The sequence below is a fragment of the Propithecus coquereli genome, unplaced genomic scaffold, assembly GCF_000956105.1.
Source record: "Propithecus coquereli isolate 6110/MARCELLA unplaced genomic scaffold, Pcoq_1.0 Scaffold95, whole genome shotgun sequence".
Lineage (NCBI taxonomy): Eukaryota > Metazoa > Chordata > Mammalia > Primates > Indriidae > Propithecus > Propithecus coquereli.
In genome coordinates this window covers 7,846,401-7,859,974 of record NW_012155840.1, presented here as the reverse complement: position 1 = coordinate 7,859,974, position 13,574 = coordinate 7,846,401, and the positions used below count along the sequence as shown (strand labels likewise).

Below are 13,574 nucleotides of genomic sequence, written 5' to 3'. Positions count from 1 at the left end.
CTGTGAGGAGCTTAGAAGTCACCACTCCAACCTAACAACAACTTAAAAGCTGAACAAACTGAAAAATCGATAACTCTTCTAACACCCAATTTCATAAACATAAAAAGAGAAGGAGGGATACCCTAAGCTTATACAAAGAACAGGCTGTTGGAGAATAGGGGAACCTACCTCATGTACAAGAGCAAGTGATGTCTGCTTGAAACTTCTCCCTCTACTGGCTGTAAGTCTATTCAATGGTTTGCCGTCTTTACTCTGATACATCGAAACATCATAGCAAAATAACATACCACCTTAAAAAAAAAAAAAAAGGAAATTAATAAAACATTTCTAATGGCAAAACCTTACTAATTATATGCTCAGTAATCCATAATCAATCTGGATAGAGACTTATAAATGAAAAGATAATTTGCTAAGCAAGTTATGATTTTCAACTATTGTGTCTAAGAATAGAAAAAATATAAGAGATATAAAAAGGTAACATTTAAAATATCAAGAAACAAAACATGATCGACATCTCAGATGGCTCCTTCCAGCCACACTCACTCCACTCCAAAGGTAGCATAATTCAATCACCATTCTGCCTACTTTGGTACTTTATATAAATGGAATTAGACTTGTGTACACGTTTTATTTGGCTTCTTTCATTCAACATAATTGTTGCAAGGATCATTTGTATTATTTTGTTACTGGCAATTGTAGTATATTCATCCTCACTGCTGAATAATATTCCATCATGTGAATATACTACAATTTATTTACCCATTTTACTGTCAACAGGCAGTTAAGCAGCTTTCAAGTTTAGGAATACTCGAATAATGCTGCTATGAATATTATAGTATATGTCTTTCGGCAGCTTCATTTTGGTTTATCCCTAAGAATGAAATGACCAGGAAAAACAGGGTATAAATTTGCTCAGTACCAGTCTTCCAAACTTGTACTAACTTACATTCCCAACAGCAGTTCTGGTTACTTCGCATACTTACCAATACATCGTATTTTCCATCTTTTTTCATTTTAGCCACTCTGGTAGGTATGTAGTGGTATCTTGTTGTAGTTTTAACTTGCATTTTTCTGATGCTGATGAAGTTGCCCATCTTCTCATTGTCTTCATTGAACACTTGAATATGCTCTTTTTGAAGTGTCTGTTCTATTGTTTTTCCTATTTTTCTATTGTGTTTTTCTTATTGATTTGCAAGAGTTTTTTTATGTATTCTGGATATAACTTTTTCAGACACATGTATTGTAAATTCCTTCTTGCACTCTGTCAGTTGCCTGTTCAGTCTTCATTAATGGTACATTTTAATTAACACCTCTTCTTAATTTTAATATAATTTGTCATTCTTTTTATAATTAGTGTTTTAAATTACAGGATCATTTGTTGAAAAGACCATTTCTTTTCTCTTTAGCACTGCAGTGTCACCTTTGTTATAAATCTGGTAACCTTGTATGTGTTTCTGAACATTCTATATTCTTCCATTGGTCAGTATGTCAATTCTTGCACTAATACTACACTGTCAATTATTGTGGCTTTATAATAGGTCTTGATATCTAGTAACATATATCCTCCTACTTGTCCTTCAATGTTGCCTTGGCAATTCTTGGCCTTTTGCATTTATGTACAAATTTCAGAATCAAATGGTCAGTTTTCAAAACCTACTGGGATATTAATTGGAATTGGGTTAAATCTATATATTAATTTGCGGAGAATTGACATTTTTACAATATGAAGTCTTCTAATCCATAAACATGGTAGATCACTATATTTATTGGGATTTATTTAATTTCTCTCAATAATATTTTATAGCTTTCAGTGTACACATTATATACACTTTTTGCTAAATTTATTCTGGGTACTTGATATTTTTTGATGCTATTATAATAGTATATTTTTTAGACTTTCCATTTGTTATGGTATATGAAAATATACAATTGATTTTTATATGTTCACCTTTGTATGTATGCAGTAACCTTACTGAATTCATTTATTAATCCTAGTAATTAGTCTGTAGATTATTTTTGGTTTTCTATGTATACAACCATGTTATCTGCAAATAATGACTATTTCTTCATTTCTAATCCTTATGATTTTTATTTCTTTTTTTTGACTTATTGCACTAGCTATGGCCTCCAGTACAATATTGAATAATAGTGGTAGTAACAAGCATCCATCTTTTTCCAATCTCAGACAACTTCAATATTTCAGTATTAAGTACAAATATGACATGGTAGATGTTCTATATCAGAATAAAGTAAGTTCTAGTCGTAGTTTAATGAGAATCTTTTTGATATGGTGAATAGATTATAAATTTTTCAAAGGCTTTTTCTGCGCTGAGACCATTTAACAATCATTCTGCCTTTTTCTCTTAATGCAATGAATTATATTGATTTTCAAACGTTAAGTTAACCTCACTTGTTACGTATTATTCTTTGTATGCATTGCTTAATTCAATTTTCTAAGATTTTGTTTCAGATTTTTGCATTTATGTTCACAGAAAAGATTGGTCTGTAACATTCCCTTCTTGTAAAGTACTCATAGAGTTTTGGCATTAAGATTATGCTAGTGGTCCCCTAAAAAGAATGTTCCTATTTTTTCTATTTGCTGTTATTCTTTTGTTTTCTCAGAATAAATCTTAATCTATTCTAAGATTACTGTTATTTTTGTATGCATTGCTTAATTCAATTTTCTAAGATTTTGTTTCAGATTTTTGCATTTATGTTCACAGAAAAGATTGGTCTGTAACATTCCCTTCTTGTAAAGTACTCATAGAGTTTTGGCATTAAGATTATGCTAGTGGTCCCCTAAAAAGAATGTCCCTATTTTTTCTATTTGCTGTTATTCTTTTGTTTTCTCAGAATAAATCTTAATCTATTCTAAGATTACTGTTATTTTTCTCTTAACTTTTTGGAAGAATTCATCAAGGAAGCCATCTGCAGCTAGGGTTTTGTTTGTTGGAAGGCTGTTAGTTTACAGATTCAGTATCTTAAATACATATCAAACTATTTGTATAGTCTATTTCTGTCAGTTTTGGTAAGTTTTATATTTTGAGGTATTTCTAAATCTTATCTAAATTGTGAAAAATATAAGCTAAAATTTCTTCATCATATTTATTTTTTTTGAATGTCACAGTGTCTGAACTGGTGTTTCCTTTGTTGCTCCTGATAATCTGTGTTTTCTGTATTTTAGTATCCAGATTTACAATAGCTTTATCAATTTTGTTAAATTTCTCAAAGAATAAACTTTTGGCTTTACTGATATTCTTTATTTTATATGTTTTCTATTGCACTGATTTTATTGTCTTTATTATTTCCTCCTTTATTCTTTAAGTTTGATTTGCTGTTCCTTTTCAAGCCTCTTGAAATGGAAGTTTAAATCATGATTGTTTGCCTTTCTTCTTTTCTAATATATACATTGAAGGTGTAAATTTACCTCTAAACACTATTTTAGCTACATCCCACAAGTTATATGGCTTGTCTCCATTATCAAACTATTTTCTAACTTACATTTTGATTTTTTTTTTGATCCATGGATTATAAGTATACTGTTCAATTTTCAGCCCACTAAAGATATTCTAGTTATCTTTTTGTTATTTATTTCTAGCTTAATCCCATTGTCATCAGAGAATAGACTCTAAGTGACCTCACTATTTTGAAATTTATTGAAGTTTATGGTCTGGGACATGGTCATTTTGATAAATTTTCCATGTATAGTTAAGAATATTGAATCTATTATTGTAAGGTACAGTGTTCTTTATGTCAGTAAAGTTCGTTCACAGTGTTGCTCAGATATTTTGTAAGCTTACCGATTTTTTGTCTACTTACTCTGCCAACTACAGAAAAAGATATTTTTAAGTTTCCACTATTATTGTGGGTTTGTCTATTTCTTCTTTTAGGTCTGTTCAGTTTTGTCATGTATTTTAAAGCTATGTTATTTCATGTATACCAATTAGAATTATGATATTTTCTTAATGGAGTGACTTCTTTATCTCCGTGAAATGCCTCCTTCATTTCCAGCTTTTTCCTTTTTCATATGTCTAGTACTTTTCCATTATATGCTGGGCAGTGTATGAAAGAACTACCGAAGCTGTAAATGATGTTATTGTTTATCAGAGAGTGGTTTTCTTCTCCCTTCTGTTAGGCAGACTGGGGGAAGGACTGATCATCACAACTTAATCAAGGATTGATCTAGGTAAGGCTGATTATAGTTTTGGTAAATCTCAGTCCACCCCTGGTTTACTCCTGCTGCTAGGGCATGTCTCTCCCCACCAACTCCCCCCAACACAAGATATTTAATTGACTCCACAGTCTGGAAAGACTATGGAAGATTCAGGTCTGTCCTCAGAAGTTTTCAGCTTAGCTCTTTAGCTTCCCATCCCATAAAGCCTCAAAATTTGGCAAATACCTCAAGGGAAAAACAAGCTGTATGTTTGAGGTCCCTGAAGTTCTAAGTTTTGTCACTCCAGCACCACATGAATGCCAAGATCTCTGTTGGTTTCTCCACCTCCAGTCTCCTGCTGCACCAGGTTCTTGCTAAGGATGAGCCCGAATACTCAGCCTCCAGCTGGGGCCAGATTAGTAAGAGCACTCAGGTGAGAGCAGCTGTAGATCTTCAATATCAAGTCACCACTCTCTCTAGGGCTTTCACCTCTTGGGAGTTTTGTTTTCGGGCCCATTCTCCTAGCTAGGCTTCGTTTCCTGAGCACCACAAGACTGAAGGAGATTTCACTTTGCTTTTCAGAAGCTTTCAGCCTAGCTTTTGCTACAAGCTCAAAATTCAGCAAATATCTTATGAGGAAAATCTCTAATTTGTCACCTTAGTCCCGTACAACCACTAAAATTTCCACTGGTTTCTTTTTTCCTCCAATAGGCCAGGCCTCTGCCTAGGCCAAGCCCCAATTCCAGGACACAACCAGAATGAGTGAATATCCCCAAATGGAGGGGCAGGAGGAAACAGTTGTAAAATCTAACATGTTCTGCCTATTCTGGAATTTTAGTCCATCTATTTGTGTTTGCTTCTACGATTCTCTGATGCCTTTTAAAATGCGATTATTTATAATTTATATAGCTGTGTCTGGATGTTTGCAGCAGCAATGCCCATGATCCATTATATCTTACTTGGAAGTGGAAGTTAAATCATTACATTAAAAACCTGTACCTTGATACTATGCACTATCCTTACCTGCAAGGCCAGGTTTCAATCCTGGTTGTTTGTTTGTTTCATACATTTTCAACATAAAATTGGGGATTCCTGCTACAGTCTTCCCCTGGTCTGTGCGGGCACCCCCTTTTAACGCAGAGTGATATATCCCACGAGGCATATTCACCATTTCTTGCTTCACAAGTGATGTAAAAAATTCCTCCAAAGCTAAGGGGATAAAAACAGACCAAAAGTAGAGTTATACAATATGTTAGAAGAGAAACATTCATTCTTAACTAATATACAAAAAACTAAGCTCTATTTCTAGCCAAACTTCACATGGTAAAAAGAGAACTCTTGATGCCCATCCCTTTCTCAGTGTTCCCCAAATTAGAACACAGCACCCCGTTGCTCAAGCTCAAAAACTTAAGAGTCATTCTTAACTCCTCTCTTTCTCTCATTTCTTACATGTAATCCATTAGCAAGTCCTCACGACTCCACTTTCAAAATATATCCCGAATCCATTCATTTCTATTTTCACTGTGACTTACAGTTTTTTGTCTTCTCTCTTCCCCATATAAACCAATGTAAAAACTAGTTTCTTGGTTCCTTTTCCTCTTGATTACCCCTATAAACTTTCCTCTGCCCAGAAGCCAGAATTTTGCCATTCCTTTCCCTAACATATTCCGATGGGTTTTCACTGTATGTAGAATAAAATCACAACTTCTGACCATGATCAAAGCCTTCTATGGTCTAGCCCCTGACTCTCTCGGAGCTCATCTCTACCAGATTCACTCCTTGCTATGAGGAAGCCACACTTCCATGAGGCCTCTTTCCATTCCTCAAAACACAAAGTTGATACCTAAGTCAGGGCCACTGCATTTTTTATTCCCCCTACTTGGAACATAGTAGTCCCAGATTTTCATGAAACTGGCTTTTCCTTGTCATTTAGGTGTTTTCAAAGAGGCCTTTCATGACAATCCATCATTCTGTAGCAATATGAGTACAATTACTTAAAAATAAAATATTCTTTTATTATTTCTTTGCTTGTGTTTCTTCTAATTAAGTCCAAATCTTTATTGCTTGACATTTTACCTATTACAAAATAACACAGAAATGTGGGATCAGAAGACTATAGAATGGGCCGGGCACGGTGGCTCACGCCTGTAATCCTAGTTCTCTGGGAGGCCGAGGCGGGCGGATTGTTTGAGCTTAGGAGTTTGAAACCAGCCTGAGCAAGAGCGAGACCCCGTCTCTACTAAAAATACAAAGAAATTAATTGGACAACTAAAAATATATAGAAAAAATTAGCCGGGCATGGTGGCGCATGCCTGTAGTCCCAGCTACTCGGGAGGCTGAGGCAGGAGGATCGCCTGAGCCCAGGAGTTTGAGGTTGCTGTGAGCAAGGATGATGCCACGGCACTCTAGCCTGGGCAACACAGTGAGACTCTGTCTCAAAAAGAAAAAAAAAAAGAAGACTATAGAATGCCCAAACAAAATATTTGATAAGACTATAGGTTTATATTCAAATGTCATTTTCCTAAGGACCACTAGAGGTTACCCAATACAGAAACAAAAACAAAAACACATTAAAACTAAACAAGTCCTATGGAGTGGAAAATAAGAAAGAAAACCACTGCATCTGCCTCTTAGAGGAACAAAAAGCAGGGGTCCACCTAACTACACTGGAATTTCATTCTGAATAGATCTAAAAGTGTCCTTCAAATGACCATAATATATTAAAGGTGCCAAGTATTCACTGTAGCACCTATTCAGTACCCAATTCTGTTTCTATATAGAACCCTCCTAGATGCAACCAAGCTTCTCCATTCAAAGCTCAGAGAACACCTGTGTGGGATGTTTTCCATTTTCCCCTCCACATCTTCCCACTACCCTTCTCAACCCTACTCTGTGTTCTGGAAGAATAACCTTTGAGAAATGCATCAATAGGCCCCCTTGTCCTCTGGCTTCTGGTTGACTTCAACCAATGAGAGACACTGGCAGAAGATCAGAGGGTGAAAACATTGCTATAAGTCAGGGAATGTATTCCCCAGACACTTTCTTGCAGGATTGCTACAGGTTACCTCTTCTGTAGCATCCCTCTTCTGAAGGTCCTGGCTCCCCTTAGGCAGCCCTATTTATAATATAGATGCTCTCTCTTCTCCCTCTTCTTATCTCTGCAGTCCAAGGACATTACCCATGGTGAGATGATTCACCGTCTCTTGGGGATTTTTCTTAATTTTGACAACACAATTGTAAATAGGTCCTTTATTAAACTCTCTTCAATTACTCTATCTGAACATATCCCCTGCCCTTTGTCACGACCCTGATCACTATGTCACCTACATGAAAAACCTAAGTAATATCCACCTGCAGGCCATGTTCCCCAATTCCTGCATATGTAGGCACAGGTATGACTGCTTCAAACTGGGTATCAATATAGACTTTTCGCAATGTGGCTAGGAATCGTATATTTGTGAGGATAAAGGCACTACAGTGAGAGAAGATAATTTCATGCTTTTTAAGAAGGAATCCTTTTCTGGCAAAAAGTGAATCATGTCAAGGGACAAGTACACATCTGCACATGGATTAACCCAGCAATGAAAATTTGTTTATTTCTCAAGCTCTACAGTGAACTACAGGTTCTCAAATAACGCCAGCCTGGAGAATTCAAATAACACCAGCCCAGACAATAATTTAAATGAGGAAAAGTCAAGAGCCTACATGTAGCTGATACATAGAACTCCATCTTCCCCCAACTACTAAACTAGTAACTAGAATTTTTTCCATTGTTTTTAACCTTTGCCCTAGTCTCTTCCTTACAGATGACCAGGTGAGAATTTGAAAAGAAGCTGAGAATTTATAGGACACAGGATGTCAAATAAAAAATTTTTAAATAACCCAAATGTCCTTCAACAGCTGAATGAATATACAAACTGTGATAAACTCATACAATAGAACACTACTCAGCAATAAAAAAACAAGCAACTGATATCGGCAACTATTTGAATGGATCTTAAGGATGAGTGCTGATCATAATCCCAAAAGACACAATTCCAGATGTTGAAATTCCAAAAGATCAAAATCCCTAAACTAGAAAATTCCTAACACCTAAAATCTCTAAAATCATAATCCCAAAGGATTAAAATGCCAAATATTTCCTGAAGGCCAAATCCTGGAAAAGGGATTAGTGTTTCCAGTTGTACACGGGATCATTGTATCATGTTAATTGCATCACAGTAGCTGGAACTATTACCTTGTTATTGCCTTTATGTGGAAATTAAGCATGGTTTAAGGAGATGCACATGGGTGCCAAGTTGACAAAGGGCGGATTTGTGGACTTAATTTTAGGTGTCAACTTGACTGGATTAAGGAATACCTAGAAACCTGGTAAAGCACTATTTTGGGTGTGTCTGTGAGGGTGGTTCCAGAGGAGGTTAGTGTGTGAGGCTGAGTAGACCAGGTGGGGAAGATCTGCCCTCATTGTTGGTGGCCACCATCCAACTGGCCAGGGACCCAGAGAAAACAAATACGGAAGGCAAACTGGTCTCTGAGTGCTGGGACAGACTTTTCTTCTGTTGCCTTGGACCTCAGAACTTCAGACTCACCAGCCTTTAAACTCCAGGATTTACACCAGCACCAGTGGCTCCCAGGGTCCTGAGGCCTTTGGACTTGGCCTGAGCCACACTACCGGCATCCCAGGGTTTCCAGCTTGCACACGGCCTGTCATGGGACTTCTCAGCCACCATAATCCAATTCCCCTAATAAATCCCCTCTATCTATATACATATCCTATTGGGTCTGTCTCTCAGGAGAACCCTGACTAATACAGATTTAGTATTGGGGAAGCCAAATATCATTCCTTCTCACTGAATTCCTTACAACACAATGGAAAAGATATGTGAAATTGCTCCCTCATAAAAAGGCTGTAATATGTGCAGAAGGCTACTTAATGATAAAAGGTTTAAAAACTAATTATTATTGGTGCTGTAAAAGCAGAAAATTGCTTAATTGCAATGGACTTTCAAATGGACAATGTACACTTACAAAATTTGTAGACCACAACCATTCTCCAAATACAAATGCAGTGAGAGTTTTGAAGATGGAAGCGAAAACACAAGCAAAAAAAACACAGGAAACCTCCCCTGCCAAATTATACAGTTGTGTACAACTTCTGCCCCTTCACCCAGAGCACCAATTCACTGTTATGTATTTCATCTTCACATCATTTCCAACACTGGAGGTATAAATTGTTTAAAGACTTTTACAGAGTTCTAATTGGTTTTATGCATTTTTTGCAAATTTGACTCCATGAAAGTGCATCATCAAAACGTTGGCTTTGTGTGTCATCATTGTGTGTGTATTTTAAAACACTAAAACTTCCTCAATAAATGAAGTGATGTCCTTTTTGTACATCTGCATTTGTGAAAGATAACATTTCTCAAGATCTCTTTGGGTAACTGAGTATGCCCATGAGATCTGTCATCAATCTCATTAAAAGACTCAGTTTGTCTGTCATGGTATTTCAGATGACTGCAGTTACAAAGCTGGATGCCCACCAAGTACCATAGTAATATGCATTTATACATTTTTTTTTCCTATTTCTTTATAAATACACTTTGTCTGCTCATAACTATTATACCCGCAACTGTCATTAGTATACCTGAGTATTTATGCTTGTGAAAATATATCGTTGCCTATTTTATGGTGTAAAGTGCCATACGAAGTGTTCTGTTGTATTTTTATGTTTCTCAAATGAATTCTCTTTTTAAAATATAAATAAATGTCTTTTAAAGAACTTTTTATTATTTTTTCCAGGATTATATTTTCATGATTTTGATCTTTTGAGATTGTGATTTTGCGGATTTTAGATTTTAGGGATTTTGATCTTTCAGGATTTCAACAATTGCAATTATGGCTGCGGTCCCCAATCCCCGGGGCCATAGAACAGTATCAGTCTGAGGCCTGTTAGGAACTGAGCTGCACAGCAGGTGAGGGGCAAGCTAGCCAGTGAAGCTTCATCTATATTTACAGCCCCTCCCCATCGCTTGTATCACTGCATAAGCTCCACCTCCTGTCAGCTCAGCAGTGGCATTAGATCTCATAGGAGTGTGAACTCTACTGTAAACTATGCATGCGAGGGATCTAGGTTGCACGCTCCTTATGAGAATCTAATACCTGATAATCTGAGGTGAAGCTGAGGCAGTGATGCTAACACTGGGGTGTGGCGGCAAATACAGATTATTGTTAGCAGAGAGGTTTGATTGCACAATTGAAGCATCTGAAACCATCTCCTCCCTCACCCCAATCCATGGAAAAACTGTCTTCTACGAAACCAGTCCCTAGTGCCAAAAAGGTTGGGGATCTCTGGATAATGGTGTTTGGGACTATGTCTTTGAGGATTACGGCCCAAACCCCTCAAGGACATTATGCTCAGTGTGGGGGGAAAAAAAGCAAAAGCTAATCCCAAAAGTTTACATACTGAAAAAAACTGGTAAAATCTAAATAGGCCTATAGTTAGTAATATTGTGCCAATGTCAATTTTCTCATTTTAACATCATACTATGGTTATGTGAGATGCTATCAATTAGAGTACTTGGGTCAAAGGTATTATTTTCTAAACTATTTTTGCAACTTCTTATAGGTCTAAAATTACTTCAAAATAATTTTTTTAAAATATCAACACCAGTAACATCCTTATTTAAAATAATGAAAATTACTGGATTTACTTTGCAGCTACTTTTCATTTTTAAAGACTTAAGAGGAGAAAAGGGCTTAATTCACTTAAATTCAGTGCAATACACTTTTCTGCCCGCAGGACTTGCAGACTAACATATATCATCCACCCTACACATTTTTGGGTATATATTCCTAAGGCTGGTGCCTTTTTCCTGTTTTGTTTTTGTTTTTGTTTTTGTTTTTTTAGTTCTCTAGTATTAGAGGGAAAGTGAGGCACAGAAAAAAGTGTCATGGTGACACACTTTGCCAGACATAGATAGCATCTAAACCACCCTCCTCACTCCAATCATTGAATTTTCTCACACAAATACAGTTGTTAATCTCAATTCCTTCCCTTCTTTCTTAAAGACACTGGTAACCACCAAGTAAAACAATGTAGAAGAAATAGCTAATGGCCACCACACAGCACTGCACATGCCAAGAGGACAGAAACATCAGTGCACCTCGGCAACAAATATCTTCCCCCTTCTCCTTCTTCTGATACTGCAAGACTGTGCTGGGGAATAAATGTAAGAGGGAACAAAGTCATTAAAAAACCCCAAAAGGATTTTTGATTCTAAGGTTATTTTAGGATACAGGAGAAACTTTGCATAACTGAAGGCTTTTTCCTTCTTAGACTCACTATTAACTTCAGGGGTGGTTCTAGACTCTGAAGAGCCGTGAGGTAGCAAGTAGGGAGGAACAGAAGAGAGAAATATAGTGAACAAGCCTTTGAGGTTTCTTCTAGAAATCAGGAGAAAAGAAAAGGTGAACTCGTTGTCTAAGCTGACTGCTCAGTTTTCTCTAATAAAAGGAAGCAGAGATTTGTAACAGGAGCTTTGTCTAGAAATAAATAGTATATATTTGGCTGAATTTCCAAGGAATTTCCAAGTGAGATGAAACCAAGGAAAGAAAAACTTCAAACGTTTCAGGCTAGTGTGATCATGACTGAGCAGATGACATTTCTCGTTTTTATTGAACTTCATTTTTAGAAATTAAATTTTTACATCCATGAATATTCAAGGTAGAATTAGAACAGAACAAAGTAAAATGTTGTCTAATACGGAAAAGCTACTTAATCACAATGGATCACTTGAGGAACTTTGTAATAATTTTTTAATAATCAGGAAATAAAATAATGTAAGTTCCCAATCACAGTCTATAAGCAAATTTCTCAGATGGAATCACCTACCATTTCCTCGGTAGGGCATAGAGTAATAGGGGCAGGTGAGTACTTCTAGACATAACATCCATATAGAATAATTACCACATGTATACATTAGAATAATTTTTAAAAACTAATGACTCTGTAAGCTTTATATCAATGCTGAACGATCATTCAATTGATCCATGTCTTAAAAGCTTAATTTACAGCTCTCAAATATCAGAAAAATCTTTGGAATAACTCTACAGAAAGAATAAATTTATAATGATGAAACTACCCAGTAAAACTCTGAATAGTCTAATGACCTTTTCACTGAGCTAAGGAAGAAGCATTATTAAAACCAGTAACCTAGAGTCCCAGTACAAATTTGTCTTGTAGAATAAATTTAGTTTTTCAAATGAATTTTAAGTTGTCAGTGAAAACAGTTGTTTAAACTAGTTTTCCAATTAAATCCTACTTGAGTCTAACATTTTTTGGTGTGTTTTAAACACCATACTATCTCAAGCAGTCTCCATAGAACAGACAGGTGCATTTAACATTTCAGTTAGAAAATAAGCACTTAAGATTAAACTGTAGTATGCACACATCACAAAAGAACACAATTAATCAGACAGATAAAAATCATTGAAAAATGGTAGTCTCCTTACTACTAAATAACAGTCACCTGGTAAAACCAAAGGAGAAGTGAGTGTCAAGAGTTTGACATAGCAAGAGCCAGGAACTGAAAGATCCATATCCTCCTCATCTTCATCTTCATCCAACTCATCAGAAATAGGAATTTCTGGTCTTATCTGAAACAAGTGACAAGATTATAGAGAGGATGATAGTAAAACAGTATGCAAACTTTTCTTTGCACTTTTTGTGTCAAGATTTAAAAACTGTAGTAGATGCCATCACTCTATAATGTTAAAAAACCATTATAAAAAATTTTTGAAAATCTATTAATTTTTCAGGTTAACTAAATGGTAAGCTCTAGTCATCTTATTAGATACAATCTAAGATCCATTTAAAAAACTAATGTTAATACAGTAAGAAAATCACCATAAGCCAACACAAGCAATGATTATTATAGAAAATAAAATTCCACACCATCTAACAATAAAATGCAAACACTGACATATTCAATATGTTGAACTCCTATGGCTTAATTAAATATTTGTCTTATCTAAATACTATTTTTTAAAATTTGTGATTCTAGCCATACTTCTATAACAAAGCTTAAAAATCTTCCAACAGAATATACAGTAGAGATAAGGGAAGAACAGAATGCTTTAGTTGACTTTTTTTTTGTATTTAGACATGGCAGTTTGTTGCTATGGAATATAAAAACACTAAACTCTGTAATTGGTAGCTATACTTTATTGTGTCTAATTTGCATTTTGAAGATTTTTGTGGTTGCTCTGTGATTAGTTAGGTTTATTTGAACCAAAAATAAAAAACTGTAAAAACATTACCATGATTATAGTTTCCACAGATATAACTGTTAAGCAATTAATTAAATTTTTAATACCTTCAATGATACTCCATCATAATGCCCACATGCAGATAATTAAGCAT

At 35.6% G+C, this 13,574-nt stretch overlaps 1 protein-coding gene across 1 annotated transcript in view; it reads right to left on the bottom strand.

The window, feature by feature from the left end:
- Positions 1–13,574, bottom strand: part of FOCAD (focadhesin) — a 255,124-nt gene that overhangs the window by 77,942 nt on the left and 163,608 nt on the right. The window contains exons 18-20 of the mRNA XM_012665049.1: positions 12,682–12,808; positions 5,177–5,362; positions 169–290 (exon numbers count right to left, since the gene is read on the bottom strand). Coding sequence (XP_012520503.1) covers positions 169–290; positions 5,177–5,362; positions 12,682–12,808 — 435 coding nt within the window. The remainder of the gene's footprint in view (positions 1–168; positions 291–5,176; positions 5,363–12,681; positions 12,809–13,574) is intronic.